The sequence below is a fragment of the Rhinatrema bivittatum genome, chromosome 2 (assembly GCF_901001135.1).
Source record: "Rhinatrema bivittatum chromosome 2, aRhiBiv1.1, whole genome shotgun sequence".
Classification (NCBI taxonomy): Eukaryota; Metazoa; Chordata; class Amphibia; order Gymnophiona; family Rhinatrematidae; genus Rhinatrema; species Rhinatrema bivittatum.
Genome location: NC_042616.1, coordinates 321,900,181 through 321,921,892, shown reverse-complemented (window position 1 = coordinate 321,921,892; position 21,712 = coordinate 321,900,181). Strand labels below are relative to the sequence as shown.

The window sequence follows — 21,712 nt, the reverse complement described above, 5'->3', positions numbered from 1 at the left end:
CTTCTATTTAAAAAAAAAAAAAAGTGAACATTTATAGTTGGAGGTAATAATTGTCTTTGCTTCATGCATTCATTAGAAGCAATTAAACTAAGTGTGAGATAAAACTGTTACAGATAATATGAATCTGCTTTTGTTAAATGGGCGTCAGTTTATTTAACATAACAAAATGTAAAAGTTTTGATCTTCTTGCTTTTATCATTCACGTGGTGAAATGCCGATTTAGGGAAGGCAAGGCACTTGTTATAACAATCCCCCCCCCCTCCCCCCCGAAACCTCATCAAGCATGTAATCTTTTTACCTTCTCTAGTAGCAATAAACATAACACCAGCCCAAAAGCGACTGATATTGTAATGGAAAGTGAAGTATGCGGTAGCCCGAAGAAAGGCTTGCAAGTTGCAGCACTAAAATAAGCTGTTTTCCCCCCCTAAAGAATTATCAAGCATGGTTTATGCACGTATTCCTTTTTTTTTCTTTCTGTTTTTAATGTGAACGTTGCCAGGCAAAAGCAGAAGCAGTGCTGGAAGAGTTAAAGGCATCATCTCAGCCATTAGAAGGACAAGTTGATGCAATTCGAGCGTGGCAGAGCCGAAGCCCTCCCCCCTCTCTCTCTCTCTCTCCGCTTGCCGTGCTGGTTCAATGTGTAGGGAGCGCAGTAAACACGCAATCCCGAGCAGCAGGCTGACGTTGGGCGAGCTGGCTGCCAGGTAGCTGCGAAGAAGCAGAGAGAGAGAGAGAGAGAAAAGGCTGCCGAGAATCACTTTTTTTTTTTTTAACGGGTTATTATTATTACTCTTAAAGTCTGGATCTGGACATCAAGCGTCAAACCGCCCGAGCCAGCTCAGCCGAGCCCTGGTGTGGTGTATATATTACTCCTCTTCCAAAAAAAGACATTCCGCAGACTATCAGAATGATTGCAGTGGCACATCCCAGGCTACACCACAGAGCGATTTTTATAAATTAAACGTGTTTCCTCGAGGACAATTCTATTCGTTGTTCTCGTTGTTTTGCTACACTGATGTGACTTTTTTTCTCCCCCTCTCCTTGGAATGATGGGGACCTGTTTCGCTTATCTTGGAGTCATTTTCTTTACAATTTTTTACATTCAGCAAGGACTTTCTTCTCAAGGTAAGGCTGTTGACTGGGAAATAGGATTATGCGTATTGAAAGTAAGGATAGACGAGGCAACACTTGTGGCGAAATGTGCTCGGAGGCTTAAAACATTCACCGAATAGCTTTAGAAAGCAACACAGGCAAAAAGTGGGAAGTTTCCCAATTGCAAAAATAAACAAGCAAACACAAACATTACAATAATATGTTCTTCAAACATATTAAAAATAAAAGAAAATATGTTATTGGCGGCGTACGCACCCATTCATAGCAATGGTCTATTAATGCATTATCTTTATTTTATTTTATTTTTACATTCACATGGTTTACACAAGCAGCCAGAGAAACGAGAAAGGAAAGATCTTACATGCCGGAGCAAACATAAACTACCGCATGTTGCAGTCACTGTTTCTTGCATTGCTTTAGTTGTCTGCTTCATAGGCAGCCTGGCGTTTTCTGTATGATTATGTATTTTGTTAAAGAGCTTGACTTCTTTGAAGACCCAATTAAAGGCGAGACTTGCATTACAAGTAGCAGCAGCAGCCGCCGCGGCGATGCAGAATCCAGTTGTTTAGGACTACCAGGTCTGCAGTGAGCTTTCGAGCACAATGGACAGATCCCACCAGACAAGCCTAGCTGAAAGCTGCATTCAGAACTAGAATTAGCAGTCCCCTCTAGACTGTACAAAAACACCCCCGTAGACACACTAAAAAGATTAGCCTACACCAGTCCAGTTACTGGGAAAAGAAATGTTCGCCCAAAAGACAGGCTTGCATGTTTCCTCATGACTGAAATAATTTGCCAGGAAAGATAGAGGAAAACTTCTGTCTCGAATTGCAAAATTACAGCCTCCGAGTTCCCCGTTAAGAAAAGATGAAAGAGCGGTAAGTTCCACGAAGCGCGCTGCACTGAAAAGACAGATCGAAAGGCGTGCGATCGGAGACAAATGCAGCCTTGGCTCGTGTGGTTTAATACACATTTCCCTTCACCTTTGGCAGCGTCGTGAACGGTTTAATAAACTATTGGTTTCAGTCATTTGCCCACGAACATATACTTGGATGTTGTACAGGCACCTTGGCACAGAAACAGAGGCATGCCCAACTGTTTTTTTTTTTAATACATAATGTTTGTCTCGTAGCTTGCTTTGAAATTGGTCTGAAATGTCGTTGGAGTGGCCAGACGCAAGGTACTGAAGGTGGCTGTTCAACTCCTCTTAACCTGCCCCTTTGCTTGGCTCGCCACAAAGCCGGGAGGCAGCCAGTTAGTTGGAAGGGTAGGCAGGCAGAAGTAAGGTGAGCTCTGACGCAGTATAGGATAAGCTGCGGTGTAAATAGGGCACTTGCGTTACGGCTACAACTTTTCTCTTTTAAAGCTTATTATAATAATTCACAGAGCACTCACTGTCAGTGCGCAAACCTGAGTTAGCTCGCAGAATAAACACCACCTATAGGTAATCCGAATACTGCATTTTCATGATTGTTTTTTCATAATCCAGAATATTGGATATAGTAAAAAAAATACCTGTTCTGTCAAAGTTATATTTTAAAATGAGAAAATGATCGGTTAATCAAGGGACTACAATTAATTCGTGGGGTTGATTTGAAATCGCTTTGCCCTAAATCTGCCACATCTGTGAAATAGAGCATTCCGCTGCACAATATTTGGACCCAATTAGAAGTAGCTTGAATAAACCAAGGCAGTACTTCATGGAGGTCTATCCTATTCCATTGTCCGGGTGTAAGGACGCAACTGCAAGATACTTCTTGACTTATAGCCAGACAATGGAATAGGATAAGCAAGAGACAGGGAAAGGGTGAGAATCAGAAAGGAGATAGAAAAATACAAAATAATATAGAACGTAATGGGGGGAGATGAATGAGGCAGACAAAAAGAGAATAAACACCTAAAGGAAAAAAAAAACCGATTGAGAGGGAAATGAAGAGAGGGAGAGAGAGAGAGAGGGAGAGAATGGCAATGAGCTGTGCTTTTGTTTTCCAGCAAAATTTACCGAGCTACCCCGAAACGTCACAGCTACCGAAGGGCAAAATGTGGAGATGTCCTGCGCTTTCCAGAGTGGCTCCTCCTCAGTGTACCTGGAGATTCAGTGGTGGTTCCTGCGGGCAGCCGAGGACCAGGAAAGTGCAACGGAGATCACTGGCACTCAGGTACGATGGGGTGCCCTCCAGCCTTCTCTCGCACCCCCCCCCCCCAAAAAAAAAAAAAAAACCCAAACAAAAACAAACAAAACAAAAAAAAAACCTTCAGAGAAATAATTGCTACAAACCAGGTCGGGGGCAGCATTTGGATAATTGTCTGGAGTAAGATTTCACACTCCTGTTAGCACTGGTCCCTGTCCCTTGTTAAAACTTAACCGTGGAAATGAACAAGCTTGCCAAAGAATGACTGGTGTTTGAGTGGTGGGTATGTGATCCTTGTCCTATGATCAGATGAAAAACAGCCTCTGATTCTCTCCCACTTTTCTTATTGAAAATAGCAGAGCTGTAAATAAAATAGCATCGTATGATCTCGTTAACAACAACGCAGAGGTCAAGTTCTGTCAGACCTAAGCAGTTAATGCAGCAACTCCAGGAAGGAAGTGCAATAGCATCCATGGCAATCTTCGTTATTTGAAAGATACTGTTTAAACTCAAACTCACCTCAAGAAGTTCACATAATCAGGATTCACGGTCCTGTAGACTGAGATTTTCTTTAAAAAAAATAAAAATAAATAAATATATAAATATATATATATATATATATATATATATATATATATATATATATATATATACTGCACACAGTAGCAAAACAATGCAGATTACAGTATGCAGTAAAAAGACTGAGTGACATAATGAATGCAATATTATATATTCAGCATAGGTCCAGAAAGCACTGTATGTAATTTAATATTTAACAATTTATGTATTTATTACATTTAACTTTCCTTACTAAGAGCTGGGTCCAGAGCAGAATGGGATAACCAGTATCTTTCAATGGAGAAAATATTATGCTCCTTTTTTTATTCAACGTTTTAATTGCTATTGAAAAAAGCAGGCTTGGACTAGCATGCTGTGTAATTCTGATTGTATTGGAATTTAATTTATTAAGCTTTTTATTTGTTTTTTTTTTTGCATATTGGTGCAGTGTTTTGATGGTTAGTATTGTGAAGATTTGCTGTGATTTTTTTTTTATTATTATTATTGCCTGTAGGTGGCACAATTTGCTTGCTTGTCTTTCAGTGAAAATGCCAGTCAGAAAATGTAACATTCTTTTGCATGCTGATAATTTTATGGGTCTGTATTCAAAAGGATGTTACTCCCATTTTGTGCCTGTGGATAAAATCCTTTTGAAGGTTGATAAAAGCTAGGTAATTCAATGCAGGATGAAGCTTCTAGTGAATACTTTAATTGTTTCAACAGGTGGAATTATTACCAGAGAGAGATGTGGACAATGATGGAACAAAGATAAGTGTAAGTAAAAAAAAAAAATACAAATATATGCAAATATCAATTAATCCTTGCCCTTAAAGCAGCAGTTCTAGATATATTCTTCAAAGTGTGGAATTGCCTATTTTTTGGTTGTCCTGGTGTTTGTGTGGGGGTGGGGTGGGGTGGGGGGGAATGGTCCTAAATCTCCTAATCCAAGTGTTCCTTTCCCTTTTTTTCCTAATATTTTGCTGCTTATTTTTTTGAATATTTGTGAATTAAGGTATGGACTTCTTATAATATCTACTTTCCATGTTTCATAAAACTACATCAATGGATATACTGTTTGTGTTGTATATGTATCTGTGAGATACTTCAAGGGCTGTCTAGTACAGTAGAATCTTGAATTACTTATGTAGATGTTGGTATATTGGATACTGTTTTTTGCCATGGGAGCAAAACTCATAATAAAAACTTTTTCAGGTATGTTTGAAGTAAAAAGTCTGCGAGGGAGTCAGTTGGACCATTAGGCAATCAAGGGGTAAAAGAGGTATTTAGGGTTGACAAGGCCATAGCAGAGAGACTAAATTAATACTTTGCTTCAGTCTTCACTGAGGAAGATTTAAGAGATATACCTGTGTCAGAATTGATATTCAAAGGTGATGATTCAGAAGAACTGAAACAAATGTGTACCTGAAAGATGTAATAGAGAAAATTGACAATATAATAGTAGAAAATCACCTGAGTCAGATGGTATGCATTCCAGAGAGCTGAAAGAATGAAATTGCAGACCTAATACTGGTAATTTGTAAACTGTCATTAAAATAATCTATGGTAGCTAAAGACTGGAAAGTTGTCAATGTAACGCCAGTTTATGCGTGCAGGGGGGGAATTTTCCAATTACATGCAACGATGCGATCGGCCTTTTTCCCAGTTCCCTTCCCCCAACTAACCTTCCTCCCTCTTCCCCTCTCCTCCCCACCCCCTAAACCTAACCTAACTATCCCTCAATTTTTTATTTCAATACTTACTGCTAATCTGGAGCAGAAATGATCTCCCCACACTGGCAGCTGGCCAGCGTGCATTTCCTTGGGGCAGCATTGAATGGCGCTGTCCCAACCCACCCCAACCCGCCCCACCCCTCCCTGCCCAGACCCAGTCCCACGGCTTGTTTCTTTGCAGAGGCCTGGTACTTCAGCGTGTACTGGGGTTTACGCATATGGCCAGGCCCATTTTAAAATGCGCACACTGCACGCAAGGCCCGGCCAAGTGTATAAACCCTGAAATTTACGCATGTAGCACATTTAATATGTACTTGTTAGGGAACAGTAACTCAAATTATAGTTACACAATGCAAGGCTCTAGATTAGGAGTCGTCATTTAGGAAAAACAGCTAGGCATCATTATTGATAATACATTGAAATCTTCTGCTGAGTGTGCAGCAGCAGCCAAGAAAGCAAATAGAATGCTAGGGATTATCAGGAAAGGACTAGAAAATAAAACAGAGAATATCATAATGCCTCTGTATCACTCCATGGTATGACTTCATTTTGAGTATTATGTGCTCTTCTGGTCACCACATGTCAAGAAAAATATAGCAGAATTAGAAAAGGTATAGAGAAGGACAACCAAAATGATAAAGGGGATGGAAGGATTTTCCCTTTGAGGAAAGGCTAAAGAGGTTAGGGCTGTTCAACTTGGAGAAGAGATAGCTGAGGGGAAATACGGTAGAGGTTTATAAAATAATGAGTGGAGTGGAACGAGTAAACATGTATTGGTTGTTTACCCCAGGTACAAAGACTAGGGCACACACAATGAAGTTACTAAGTTGTACATTTAAAACTAATGAGATAAACTATTTTTTACTCAATATATAATTATGCTCTGGTATGTGATGTCAGAGAATATGCTGAAAGCTATTAGTGTAGCTGCATTTAAAAAAGAATTGGACAAGTCCCTGGCGGAAAATTCCATAAACCATTATTAAGGTAGAGTTGCAGAAATCCACTTCTTATCCCTGGAATAAGCAGCACAGAAACTATCTATCCCGTGGGATCCTGCCAGGTATTTGTGATTTGGATTGGCCACTGTTGGAAACAGGATATTGGGCTTGTTAGACCTTTTGTCTGACATAATATGGCAAATCTTATGTTCATGTGTTCTTAGGAGAGGGTAAACTGGAGGAGATTTCTAAATATACAATCACAGTTATTTTCTTGGCTTACAAATATAAACCTGAATAAAACAAGAAAATCGTAATTTATTTATTTTTATTTATTTAGAAACTTTTATATACCGGTATTTGTGGGGACATCATACCGGTTCACATAGTAACTGAAAGATTGGAAAATACATTGCAACAGGGGAATGTAACTGGGCGGGGGGGTAGAACAGAGAGGCAGTAGGAAGGATAGGAGAACAAGAAGGTAATAACCAAAACAATTTACAATGATGTTTGATGTTTTACAATCATGTTGATTGTAGAAACCATCAACAGCTTATGATTATTATTATGTTGTTTTTGCTAGTAAAGTTTTATGACCAAAAACCTGTAAATGTATGATTAATATTACAGGTAAACTTAAGTATAGCTTTTTTTTTCATCATCAGCAGCAAAAGCTCCAGGTCACTGTCCAGCTACAGATCTTGCATGCAACCAGAGGGCAAGGTAAAGAGCCAGACCAGCCCCAGGGATGGGGTACCACTTGCGGGCCATCATAGAAGGGGTGAATCAAAGGTGGCTGACCCTTTGGAATTTCCTTTAAGAGAGACTGAGAAAATATGAGGAAAATGGAATTACTGACTGCACAGCCCCTTGGTGTGAAGAGGGTCTAGTCAGGAAAATGAGAAGCTGAGTTGCTGGGATGTTTTGTGATTAAGAATTGTTTATTGAATTTTGCTATATTGAATTCTTGCAGTATTTAATGTGGTTTTTTTTATTATATTTATTGTAGTTTGATGTTAGCCACTTTTAGTTATTGTGAGAAAGGTGGGTTACAAATCAAAGAATAGAATAGTAGAAGAAGAGGAAATTAATTGTATGCTACTTTCCATCACAAACAGATGAAGAATTGTTGTGACCTACATATGACTGTCACCTTCCATGATCCCCTGTGTATTTCCACATATGACCATCTTCAGCTACCTACTTTTTCCCTTGTAAGGAAGACCCAATTATGTCTGCTGTTTTTGCAGAAGTAAATTTCTGTAAGTTAGATACACAGTATCTGAAAACTCAAATACCATCCTTAGGAGGAGGTAAATCAGAATGCTATAAACTGTACTTTCTACAATGTAAGCCTGCTCTCTTTCAAAATTGAATTACCAGTTTACAGTGTTTGAGATAATTTGAGTATTTAGATTATATTTCAATGTATCTTAATGTATTCACAGTGCAAATCTGAATCATTACAACAAATGACTTTCACTCTTCCTAAATTTAATCTTTTCACATTAATGAAAAAGTCCTAGGTAGAATAGTAAAACATTAGTAACATTTATCCAATAAAGGTCAATAGTCATCTCCCTCTCTTGCTAGGGATTGTGGGAGTGTGGCTGCAAGTATTTGGTCTGAAGAGTTGTACGTTTAGTTTGCATAGAAACTGGAGGTTTCTGCTTTTCTTTCTGGAGGTTTCTGCTTTCCTCTATTTGTAGTTTATTTGTTGTGGGGGTTTGTGTTGGTAGCTGGAAGTAGTTAGTTAGTTAAGCTGAGTTTGGGCAGCAAACCTGGCCAGGATAGCCAGGTCAAGAGGGAAACCTTGAAAATGATGAAGTTTGGAAGATTCCTACCTCCGGAAAGTGTTTCTGTGGGGGGACTGTGTGCTGGCCGTAGAACATAAGGAATGCTTCTTAAATGAACAAAGCTGTCATTGTTTTTATACATAGGCATGCATTAGCAAACCAGGCCATTTCAGAGCATACTATTTTAGACGACATTTTCATTTCTGTTACGTCTCTGTCTACTCCTTCATTTAGAGTTGCTGTTTCAAAGGTACCAGAATTATTGAGCAATCTGCAATTAGCCAGAGACTTGGTTGAGATACATAGAAGCTAACAGACCCTATTAAAAAGATTCCTTCAGGCTTTAAACAGAGAAATTAAAAAAATGTTGCCTTTTAGAAGGCAAGGGTTTTTTTTTATTTTGCATAGTGCTAACAAGATTTTGAACGTTTCCTTGAAATATTGAATTGAGGACTCGGATTGCATTGTGTTTGCTACAACAGAAAATATGACATGACATGTTTTCACTGAGAAAGTGAGAGTCATTTAGTGAAAGTGTCCAGACAAGAGAAAGCAGCAAGCAGCTAGAACAGAGGTGTTGAGAATGAAGGTGGTTCAGATGGTGAATCAGAGGTTGAGGCAGAAGGCAGGGAGCTTGGGTCATGGAACGAGTCTGGGGCTGCTTCTGAAGCAGGAAGTGTAATGGAGGCTGGGAATACTGAGGGTGCTGCTGGGTCTCAGCCAGAAGCTGTGGGGGAGGGGCTGATTGCACAGGCTCTCATTAAAAAGAGACCTCGGAAGCCAGAAGTGTCTCAAGCTACTGAGGTAACTGCTAAAAGACCCAACCAAATTCCTGATGATAAGGAAAATCGAGTAGCCCAACCTCCCAGTATTGATACACAGAAAATTATTATGCAATTAGAGCAAGCAGGAAATCCCTTGGAGGAGGCAAACACCTGAGCTACCGCTTCCTATTACCCCCGATCTTTCTTCAGCTCCACCTCTCAGCTCTGTCACAGATACAGAATGAAGTGGATTCTGAGAGTGATGAGGATGTCATTGATTTCCAAAGCTGTGATCTACCTGCTGATCAGCACATTTAAGGGGCTTATTCATTAGAAAGCATTAAAATGTTTCATGATGAGATCAAAGGGAAAAGATTTGTGAATATTTATTTATTTATTTATTTATTTATTTATTTATTCATTTTTATATACTGTCATTCGGTTCCGCCATCATAACGGTTTACAAAGTCAAACAAAAACAGATAAATTATACATAGTTACAAAAAAGTAACAATGGGGGGGGGGATGGAAGGAAGGGGGAGATGGTGGGGTGAAAAAGGGAGGAAAAGGGAAGTAACAGTAATAGCATTAATTTATCATAAAGGAGGGATTCTATCATTAATTCTTATAAGTTCCGAATTGTAATGAATATGGTTGATTCTAGTTGTAGATACTTTTTCTTTCGTGCCTGGGTTTGGTTGGTTGAGTTGATTGTAGATGGATTGTTGATATAGATGATCATTAATGTAGACTGTATGAAAAAGGAAAGTTTTTAGATCTTTCTTGAACTTCTTGATATTGGTTTGAGTTCTCAAATAAAGTGGTAGAGAGTTCCATTTTTTTGGACAAACAATGGAGAAAGCTCTATTTCTAGTGGATGATAGTCTAGCATCTTTGATGGGAGGAATATTTAGACAAGAAGTGTTATTAGATCGAAGATTTTTTTTGGTAATTTGTGGAGTGACTTTTAAACCAGTATGTTTATGGTGATCAGTATTCATTAATTTGTGAATGATGGTCAGGATCTTATAATCAATTTGAGATTTAATAGGAAGCCAGTGAAGCGACACTAGTATTGGGGTGATGTGATCATATTTTTTTGTTCCAGCTAAAATTCTAGCTGCTGCATTCTGAAGAATCTGCAGAGGTTTGATGCTAATGAATGGAAGACCAATCAGAAGGGAATTACAATAGTCTATTGTTGAGCAAATTAAGAGTTGTAAGACAGTTCTGAAATCCAATGAATTTAGGAAAGGTTTTAAACGTCTGAGAACTAGGAGCTTGTGATATCCTTCTTTGATTTTAGTAGTTATATGCATATTGTAGGAAAGGTTTTTATCCATGATAACTCCAAGGTTTCTGTTATGATTGACAGGGGATATAAAACTGATTTGATTGTTAGCAATGAATTGAGGTGGTGGAATTAAGTTGAATTTTTGTTCATGATAATTAATATACGTTTTATGTTCCCAAATCCAAATTTATTTCTGATTTCTGCTCTGAAGTTTCTAAGCAAAACATCAGCATCAAAAATTTGTAAGTAAAAGTGATAGATTTTTAAAAAAATGATAAGAACAGGCTGTAAATCTTTAAATAGTAACATTGATGGGGAGCAGTAAGCTAATAATTTTACTATTTTCTATCTTATGTAATTTTTTTTGGGATGCTTTGAGCAGTGCTTTACTACATTCATATACAATGAACAGTAAATTAATCTGTGCAATCCAGAATGTTAATGGATGTAGGAACAATATCAAACGAGCTATTGCAAGCAACATATTCTGATGAAGAGAATCAAGCAGATTGGTAAAAGGATTGGAAATAAGAAATAATTCCAGTCATGGCTCATACATAAGTGCAGGGATGGTTGTTTTGTTCTCTGAGAACTTGAAACCTGACTCAGTTTAGTAGATGAAGTTATTGAAGAAAAATTAATAAAGGTCCAAGCAAAATTTAGTCATAAGCAGATATGTATAATAAATGATTTTGCACATGTTGCTGGGAAAAAAAGGGTCCTGTTTTTTCAAAGGTTGAACAGTTTTATACAAATAAACCCCTGCATGTCTGAAAATATTCTTATTCATGAGGAAGATTCTAACTGCACTATTGATAAAAATAATGATATAAACCATTTGGAGCCTCAGCCACTGTCTACTAAAGAGCTACTGTCTTTTATAAATGTTAATGATCTTATAGATGTATGGATGAATTGTAATCCAAACAATAAACAATTCTCATGGTTGAGCAGCAGGACCAGCCTCCTATCCTTAGCAAGGTTGGATAAACTTTATATTTTAAGAAAATCAATCAAGTTTATTGTCTGGCTGTAAAATTGTTTCCACTGGGTTTTCTGACCATACTATGGTTGTGTTTCATGTTAATTTACCTTCCATACACAATCAAAGCTGCTATGGCATACTAATATGAGCCTGTTAAAGATTCACAGTTTATATAATGATTTATATTCTTTTGGAATGAGTGGTCAAAGACAAAAGAAACGTTCTTATCTTTGAGGCAATTGTGGGATGTTGGGGAAAGTTCAAATTAGATTGCTTTGTCAACAGTATACAGAGTAGGTGACCATGAGCTTAAATCAAAGACGAAGGAGATGGAGTTAAAAATAGATGGAATTAAAAAATCCCTTGCTAATAAGTGAAATGTTAAGCTGAAAGACAATTTGCATTTAATAACTTATATAAGCTCAACCCTATATGATAGATCTGAGCTTATCAGAAAACTACAATTCCATTTGTCTTAAATAATGGGTATTTTATTAGGGATTTCTTTAGGGCTAGCAAAATTAATTTATTGTAATAAATGTACTGATTGTCAGATGTTACAAAGATCATGGCTTTAGAGATTATTATAAATGAGAAAATATTATGTTCTTCTAAAATCAATGAGACACTAACATATGAAATCAACTGGAATTTGTATTTTAGAAATTATCAATGTCATATTCTGACTATTCATAAAAGGAACATAAATGCCCAAACCTTATAACCCTATCTGTGTTTGGCTCATCTCCTGGTTGCTGAGGGATAGCTTTTCAGTTATCTGGATCAGCAGGACTCTGCATTCGTTGATGGCAGCTTAGCTATCTGGGGGACAAAGTATAGCTCTGTGAGAGGGCTGCAGAGCTCTAGTCCTACGCTGGGAATAGCAAGGCAAGGCCTCAGTTCATTAAAGTTGATTATATATGGCTAAAAGTGAAACTAGTCCTTTGTTCCTCTCCTTATATAGGGATTCATCTGCATTTCTTAATTATTTAAGCAGAGTAATTAGCTTCTAGGTTGACATTCCGATTGGTCCAGCACTGCCACTGTTTTGTTTTTTTTTAAACAAGCAAGATATTTCTTGGCCAGAGTGACACTGACCAGGGCTTTGAGGCAAGCATCTTCCTGATAAATCCACAGGCACTGATTGGAAAGTTAGTGCAGTTAGGTTGAGAAAAATAGTCTCAGCAGTGCCCAGCTTGCTCTGTTTGTGCAGGTAAACAAGCCTTCATTGTTTTTATCCTTCTGAGTATAAATGGTCTTTCTTGTGAAGGGAAAGAAGCCAAGTTTCCCATGCAGCCTTGCAATAGAGACTCCATCTTGTCAGTATACACACACATTCAGAAGGTTTTACTGGGCCTTGCTCTTACAAGGCTCTATGAAAACTTGAAGTGTAAGAAGAAACTATTCATGAATCTGTTAGATCCCATCCAGGATCCACTAGTGAAAGCTCATTTTCAAGGACTGAATTCCTCCTACTGATTTCTTCTTTGGGCTGGAAAAGAAGGTTGCAGAAAGAAAGATAATCACTAATTTGAAGACACCAACAGGACAAGAACTGTTTGAAACTTGTGGAGAGCTGAAAATCCACTGCAGGTCTACTCAAAGCATGTGGTAGAGGCTGTAAACTCCTCTGAGACCTGGAAGTTCCTTCAGGATCTCCCAAAGATTTCATCAAAAGTGGCAAAGAGACTTGAGGATTTTCAAGAACTGATGGACTGCCAGTAGAGTTTTATAAGCACTTTTGGTCAGCACTGGGACAGAATCTTTTTGCATGTTTGAAGAAAGATATCCTGCCTCTAAGGTGCAGAATAGCTGTTATCACATTATTGCTTAAGAAAGGAAATCTTAGTCATAATAATAACTAGAGGCTGATTTCTTTCCTCTGCTCTGATTATAAAATCATTTCCAAAGCCCTGGCAAACAGACTAAAAAAAATATTGATTCAGTTGTGCACCCTAGTCAAACCTAATGCATACTAACAGATCCATTTTTGATAACTTATTTCTAATGTGAGATATAATAGCTGTATCCAAACTTTTAAATGTATTTATTTAATTTAAAACATTTCCAGACTGCCAATCACCGTTTCTTGGCAGTTTACAATACTGGTCATATTTCCTTAAGTGAAGTAAAGGCTTTTGATCATGGGGGATCATACTTATCTTCCAAAATCTTTGAATGCTTTTGGTTTTGGGCCCTCTTTTGTCTTCTGTATCGGACTTCTGTATACAAACATATAGAGTTTAGTTAAAGTAAACGGAGGTTTAACCTCCCCTTTCCCAGTACAGAGGGGATTCAGCAAAAGCCGCTTTCTATCAGGGATGTTATATTTTCTATCCATTGAACATTTACTTTGTAATTTTAAGAAAATATCTTTCTGCAATCTCTTAGACTTTTCCAGAGTGTGAGCCTTTGAAGATATCAGCATATGCTGATGGTGTTAAAGTGTTTGTTAAAAATGAGAGTGAAGAAAAGATTCTAACCCAATGTCAAAATGGCTTTGAAAAAGTGTCCTGAGCTCATAACAACTGGAGGAAAAGCGGAACACTTTTGCGGGGAAATTGAAAAAAAATATACATCCTCCAGGGCTAGCAGTAGGTTTTAAAATATTTGGAGTCTATCTCAAGAGTGACGCCATTATTAAACGGAACTGGGAGGAAATCCTTGATAAAGTTAAAGGAAAGTTACAGAGATAGCAGTGGCTTTTATCTAATCTCTCATTTAGGAGGAGAATACCGATATCAAATAGTTTAGTCTCATCAAAGTTGTGGCATAGAATTACTGTTTTAGTTCCACCTTCTTTACTTCAAGAGAGCATTCAGAGTTTTACTGGATATTTTTCTTGAATAGTAACTGCTGGTTAAAACAAAGTATCCTGTATTGCCTGTAGAGGAAGTTTGTCAGGGGTTGATTGAGCTTGTGAGCAGAACAGAAGCTTTTAGGCTTCAGTCCTCTGAGAGGCCTCTCTCTCTCAGAGACAGGCAGCATTAACCTTCCAGCAGAGAGTAGGGTGATTAGCAGATGATAAAGAGCTGTTGTTCATTGATACCAAAAAGCTTTATGAGGTTCCATTGCCTGTGTTTTACTAATCTATGATAAATGTATGGAACTCATGAAAGTTAAGGAAATGTCACAAATCTGCCTGCTACGCAGCCCTCCGCCAGCAGAAGCCATCAGCAAACCTCCCTCACAGCTACTGTAGTCGCCTTCTTGCTGATCCTGTGACCTTGGTGTTTCCAGCCCTACTTAACCCAACCTGTCTCCTTAACCTGGCCATCCTTGTTTCCTTGTTTTACCTTGCCTTGTGGCCTACCTTGGCCTCCTGCCTTTCCTCATAGCCATTCAGCCCTCCCTGATGTGAACTGTGGCCTTCCAGGCCTCTCTGCCTTGCCCTGTGGACTCCTGGGCCTCCCTATCCTGTGTGGCCTTTGGGCCTTCTAGGTTTACCTAGCCAGCCTTGTGGCCTGTTCAGGCCTTTTTGTTTATTGTTTGCTTGTTCTATTCTTGTCCTTGTCCTGTTCTGTCTAGTCCTTGTCCTGTCCATTCCCTGTTTCCAGTTCAGGCCTTGCCTTCACTTCAATCTCTTGTTTTCCTATCTTCAGTCCCAGCATTGTCTCCTGTTCCAGGCCTTGCCTCCAGCCCCAGCCTTTCCCTTGGTTCCAGTCTGTGTCTTCAGCCCTGCCTGTATCCAGTTCCTGCCTGTCCTCAGTACCATCCTTTCCTCCAGGCTTGCCTGTATCCAGCTGCTGCCTATCCTCTATACCAGCTATGTTCGTGCTTCCAGCCTGTGCCATGTTCCAGTTCCGAGCCTCTGCCATGTTCCAAATAAGTCCAGCTGGCCACCAGAACCCAAGGGCTCAAACTACTGGGGAAGTGGCTGGTACAGGCAGAAGACCCAGTCCAGCCTTGCCCCAATGTCTGGCCCTGCTCCTGTAGGGGTAATCTCTGATCCCAGTCTGCTTGACCATAACCACTCTAGAGTGAGACCAGGCCTCGCTGCCTGTTTGGTAAGCCTGGTAAGCCAGGGAAAAAGTTTTCTAATTCTGCTGTAACTCCTGCTCCCAAGCTACAAACCAATGTATGCCAGCATGCAATCTGCTGCTCAGGAAGAGCCCAGCCCAGCTCCCTGAAAACCACAGCACATCAAACCAATTTTAAACCAGCCCCTGAAAAGGTAAATTCTGTTCTTTCTCTGTTCTTCTACCCCTGTGCCAGATTGCAGGAGTTTTAAAACTAGTTCCTGTGACTCAGACACTAGCACAGCAAACCCTTATGGTATTAAAGATCAGTCAAAATAATCTTAAACAAATACCTGAACAAAGAAATCCTCTGTGTCAGACTGCAAGAGTTTTGAAGCAGATAGATGCCATTAGTTCAGTCTCTGGAATGGAGTTCAATCAATTGTATGCAGCAAAACCTTAGCAAGGTCTGTCTAACTCTAAGAAAGGTAGTGTGTGTATTCACCACAGATGCTCTCTCAGGATCGTTCTTGATTAAACCAGGCTCTGAAGATGATTCCAGTCCAGCTCTTGAGAATCTGGTTCAGGTTGCTTCAACAGTTGTTTCCAAGACCCTGTCTTCAGCCTTGCATGCAGCTTCTATAGTGACCCCAGCTACCTTCTTTCAGCTACTGGCAAGATGTGCAATTTCCCTGACTACGGCTCTTCCTGCTCTGTCTCTACAGCCAGATGAGTCAGTCCCTGAAAAAGGTCCACTCCAGAGGGACTCTATCCTAGTGGCTCTGCTCCAGATTAGATCCACTTCAGCAGATCTGATTCTGAGGGACTTCAATACACTAAGTTCTTTCCAGAGTGAATCTGATCCATTGGCTCCACTCCAGGAGGAGCCATGTCCATCCAATTTGCTCCACAAGGAGTCCATCCTACCTGCTGTGCTCCAGGAGGAGCCAGGTCCACCTGATCAGCTCTAGGAGAAGCTCACTCCCACAGCTCCACTGCAGGAGTAGCCTGCTCCTACAAGTCTGTACCAGCGTGGCCTTGATCCAGCACTTTAGCACCAGCAAAATGTTGATTTGGCACCTCAGGCCTAGAGAGACTCTGGTCCAGCACCCAGTTCCAAACAGCCTTTCAGGACCTAGACTATACCACTTGTGACTCCAAGAAACCCAGTACATACTGGCCATAGACCCTCATGGAAAATGGAACCCAGAAGGAGGGGGTCTTAAAAGGGGAGGACCAGCAAGTTTCTGCCTTCTATGTAGCCCTCCCTTCCAGCAGAAGTTTTCAGTGAGCCTCCCTCGCAACCAAGAAGGTGGCATCTCTAGGCCTACTTAACCCAGCCTGTCCATGCTCTCATTGCCTCTTCATTGAGTCACCTCTGCTCTTTGCCTCCTGGCTTGCCTTGTGGCCTGCATTGACCTGCTGCCTTGTCCTATGGCCTTCTAGGCCTTTCTATCGTGCCTTGTGGCTTTCTAGGCCTCTCTAGCCAGCCTTGTGGCCTGTTCAAGCCTTCTTGTTTTTTTGTATGCCTCTTTTAGTGCTGCCTTGTCTAATCCTTGTCTTGTCCTGTCCAGTCCAGTCCCTTTTTCCAGTCCAGGCCTTGCCCTCACTGCAAGTCTTTGTTTGCTTGTCTCCAGCCCTAGTCTTGCCCTGTTTTCCAGTCTGTGTCTTCAGTCCTGCTTGTTTCCAGCTCCAGTTTACCCTCAGTACCATCTATGTTTCAGCTCCAAGCCTGTGCCATGTTCCTGCTAAATCCTGCCAGCCACCAGAACCCAAGTGCTCAAACTGCTGGGGTTGTAGCTGGTACAGGCAGAAGACCCAATCCAGCATTGCGCAAAGTCTAGCCGTTCTCCTGTAGGGGTAATCCCTGATCCCAGCCTGCCTGACTGTGGCAGGAAAGAGGATAGGAATTTAAGTTTACCAGAACTTTAGATGAACCTCTTTTCCATAACCCTGTTCTGAGTATAGAATTAGAAGCTTGGTATCATTATTGTTACGATTCTGCTTGCGGTTAGGCCCGCAAGCAGCCTCTCACCTTCACCGCCAGCCTGCCTGTTCTCCTGACGCCGTCTCCTGCGCTCTCCATTGGTCAGAGCTGCTGTCATTCTGCCTGAATGGCCTGGAGGCCACCAACATTGCTGTTCCTCTGCGGCGGGCAGGGCCACCACTGCCGTGCTTCCATGCGGCCCAGAGGCCACTGACGTTCTCCTCTCTCCTCGCTGGCAGGGCCACTGCCTCTAGCTCCTCCTGCACGGCTTGGAGCCACCCCCATCTTCCTTTCCTGCAGCAGGAAGCCGCCTCCAATGCTGGGCCCTGCTTCACGGCCTAGTGCTGCTCCAGCGTGCTCTTCGTGGCATGGATGCTGCTCTCCAGAGTCCTGCCTCTAGGTGCGAGGCCTCACCTTTCTCTTGTTCTTAAAGGGCCCATGGTGGGCGTAGCCTCGTGGCCCCATCTGATGACCTCATCCAGGTGTTTCCTCTTCAGCCCTATAAAAGGGCTCTTCCTTTAGTCTGTCTTTGCCTTCGCAGGGAGCTGCCTGCTCCTGGAGTCTCTGCTGTTCCAGCTCTTCATCCTGGAGGCTCCGACATCCATCCTCGCTTCTTCAAGGCACTCTGTTTCTTCGTGGGAATTGCCTTGTCTTCGTCTGTGGTTCCTGGTCTCTCGTTGGATCCCATGTCTTCGTCTCCAGATGTCTTTGTTTCCAGATGTCTTTGTCTCCAGATTCCGCTGACATTCTCGTCTTCAAATGCTTCACCTCCAGGTGTTTATTCCTTCCGGCTCCTCTCCTGGGAAGCCTTGTCCTCCGATGTCCTGGTTCCGGATTTGACTCCTAGTGGGCTGCCGTCCTCTGTCCAGCTTCTAGATGACCTTCTGGTGCATTTTCCATGCCGGGTCTGAAGTTTCATCTTCTTTTGGTTGACCTGTCAGGTGTGTTGATCATGCAGGGGTCACTGAAGTTCTATCCAGGTCGGTTGCTGCTTCAAGTGTTGCCTGGATTCCTCTGCATGCTGAATTTTAACTCTGCTGTTGTCTTTCCACTCATCAAGTGTCCTCATCGATGTTCCTGATGTTCTTCTCTTCAGCCTTGCCTTAGCCTTGCCTAGTGTTCTCTTCCGACCATGTCTCCAAGTACCTTCGTCCGATCATGTCTCCAAGTACCTTTGTCTGACCATGTCTCCAAGTACCTTCGTCTGACTATGTCTTCAAATGTCTTCGTCTTGTTCCAGTACCATTGCCTGTCCTCAACCTCTGTCTGTCCTGTCGCATCTGCCATTTTCAGGCAGCAGGTCCGAAAGGGCTATCGAGTGGCTGGAGGGCTACCCCAGAGACCAGCATTGCGTTATTGGATCTCTCTCAATGCACTCAGGTTTGGCAGAGGTCAGAGCCCCTGGTATTCAGCCTGTCCGCCCATGTTTGGATGAGCCTTGCCTGCCTCAGCGCTTCCTCGGAAGTCGCACCGTGGTCCAAGGGCACACTAACCTCCATGGAACTGGGACTGCTCCCTTGCGCTCCCGCAGCAATTATTTATTGTTGCAGGCATAACAAAAATTCATCATCTGGTAGATTATGATAATTTTAGGTGGATGCCAGAGGATTTATTACTTAATGTGTTATACATTAAATCTTTTTGTTATGTTAATAAAACATGGATTGGAAATAGTCTGTTCTTCCTAATGATTTTTTAGTGGAGCTAAAAATATGTTTTTCAGAGAAGTATCTTCCTTACAGATTCACTGTTGTATCCTCTCTTTTAGTATCACCTAGGATAGAGTAAGCAGCTGATAGACATGCACATTTTAGTTCTTAAAGATATTTATGAGCTTCTTTTTAATATACTAAGAAAAAAGAAACTCTACATTTTTGTTGTAAAAGTTAGAAATTATCAGGAGCTCAAGAATATCCCAGATATCACTTGATGAGATTAACTAATGGCAGATATGTCTATAAAACCTTTCTAGGGAACACTATATAACTGCACAACCAGAAGGCTGGCCATGGTCCATGCAGCTGGCAGGCAAATGCATCTGGACATGGGCTAACTTGAATAGGAATACTCTTGTCTTGGAACATGGTTTGAAATTGGAACATGGCTTGAACTTGGAACATGGTTTGCACTTGGAATGTGGCTTGAAGGAATGCACAAGAAGTGAGACCCAGCAATGTAATGCTGGTCTTTGGGGTAGCCTTCTGGCCACTCTGAAAGCCATTTAGGACTTGCTGCTTGGGAATGGCTTGTGTGTCAGGACAAATGAAGGCGAGGACTGATGATGACTCGGAAACATGGAACAAGATGAAGTCATTGAAGACTTGGAACTAGACAAAGACACTGAATACTTGGAACTAGACAAAGGCATAGAAGACTTGAATGAGATGAAAGCACTTAAGACTTGGACAAGATGAAGCTCTGGGAGAGCCTTGCACTGAAGCGCATCCTACATAGACAATGGGCTGTCTGTGGATCATGCCAAAGGTGGCACAAACTCTGGACTTTTAACTTGACAAGGACTTGGCATCATAACTTGGAAGAAGATGGAGACTCTGGGAGTGCCCTGCACTATCATGCGCCCTTCACAATCAATGCTCTGGTCATGGACCACGACAATAACAGTGCAAGCTCAGAAATCAGGAACAAGGTAGATGGTGGAAGAAGAACTCAAAAGACTGGTATAGGACTCAGGAACTCAGAGTTCAGATTCAGGAACTCAGACTCACTCAGGAACTCAGGACAAGGGATAGTACCCCGGAATTCAGGAGCTCAGAAAAGGAATTTAAGGGAAAGGGTCTTCCAGAGACTTGGACCAGTAGATGAAGATTCTGGACAGGATGAAGACTCGGAACCAGGAACAAGACATGGCATGCAGGAATGAAGACTTGGTCTCAGGAACGAAGATGCCAAAGACAGGAACCAGGAACCAATGAGAGACCATGAACATGGAACAAGAAACGAGGATCAATGAAGACCTTGAAGGTACTAGCAAGCTATTGCATAGCCAATGAGGAACTGACTGAAGGGCCCTTTTATAGGACTGCAGAAAGGACATCATCAGAAAGGGCATGGGGCTTTTCCCGCCACTGTCCCTTTAAAGCAGGAGCTGAGGCGCATATGCATGCCTAAGAAGATGCTGGGGTGCACTGAGGTTGGTGGTGATCCAGGCTACAAAGAACAGTGATGGTCACATCACTCCTGCTTCAGAGAGGCAGCACAAGCCTGTGGTGATGGCATGATAGCAGCAGCTCAAGGCCACACAGGAACAAAGCAGTGCCTGCCAGCATCGGGGTTGGTGGCGTTTGTGAAGTCAGGAGGTGAGTGAACCACTCACAGGCCTATCCTACAAGCCAAATCACAACACATAGTCTTGCTGTTTACCCTTGCATAATTGTTTCAAGAATTAAATTATAATACAGATATTCTGAAATGGTACACAACACTCAAACATTTAAAGCCAAATGCCCTGTTAATAATGTTGTTTGTAAAATTGTTGATAGCGATTTGATTTTGAATCTGTACATTTTTTTTCTTTTGGAATTCTGTATCTAATATTTAATTTTTATATTTTATAATTTTTGCTTTTGTACACATTTTAAAAGTAAAAAAAATGTTCTCTCTCTTTATCTGTCAACATGTTAAGCACTGCTAGCACCAAGCTGCACTGTGCCAGGTTGACACTTTGCTTTTTAAAATGGTGACCATGGCAAATGATCTAGTTATGTTTTACACAATGGGGTAGATTTTAAGAAAATGCGCGTTCGCATACTTTTGTTGGCGCACCAGTCGCAAACAAAAGTACGCTGGATTTTAGTAGATACGCGTGTATTTTAAAGACTTGGAAAGTTCTTGCATCAGTTTAACAGCTTGTGGATGGAAGATTGCGGATAGGAAATCTATTTGAAAAGTTATGGTTCTTGTGAATAGAAGATCATGTGATTTTTGAATATTAAAGCACAGTGATTTTTTCATTTCTTTGTAATTGGATATTAAATCTAAATTTTGTAAAAAAAATAATTTTTATGTGTATTTTAAGGAGTGATAAATGGTTTTGGATTGTTTAAATATTTTGTTAAATATAAAAATAAAAGATATAAAAAAATTTTGAGGGTTCCTGCAATAATGACATTATATTTGTATTGGGTGGGGACTGGTTGAAAAAAATTATTTTCTATCTATTTTGGATTTGTACTATACATATACACAATACACTTTGAATTCTGCTACAGATACAGCTCTAGCAAAAAGACATATAAAGGCTTCCAATGTGCTAACAAGACATTGAAAATCCACAGAGGATTTTGCTGCATTTAGCAAGCTGTTAATTAACAACAGTTGAAGTCTTGAGACTCTGAATTAGCAAAATCTACAAATAAAATAGAATCAACAACAAGAGATCAATTTCTCTTCACTAAATACAGTCCATGGTATCATCGCAAACATAGTTATG

At 40.8% G+C, this 21,712-nt stretch overlaps 1 protein-coding gene across 5 annotated transcripts in view; it reads left to right on the top strand.

The window, feature by feature from the left end:
- The first annotated feature begins 644 nt into the window (after positions 1-644).
- Positions 645-21,712, top strand: part of VSTM2A (V-set and transmembrane domain containing 2A) — a 115,519-nt gene continuing 94,451 nt past the window's right edge. For all 5 annotated transcript variants that reach the window (XR_003854617.1, XM_029589767.1, XM_029589766.1 and 2 more), the window contains exons 1-3: positions 645-1,125; positions 3,106-3,272; positions 4,527-4,577. Coding sequence is in view for 4 of the 5 variants with exons in the window: in XM_029589767.1 (XP_029445627.1) it covers positions 1,047-1,125; positions 3,106-3,272; positions 4,527-4,577 (297 nt within the window). In the remaining variant the exon portion in view is untranslated. The remainder of the gene's footprint in view (positions 1,126-3,105; positions 3,273-4,526; positions 4,578-21,712) is intronic.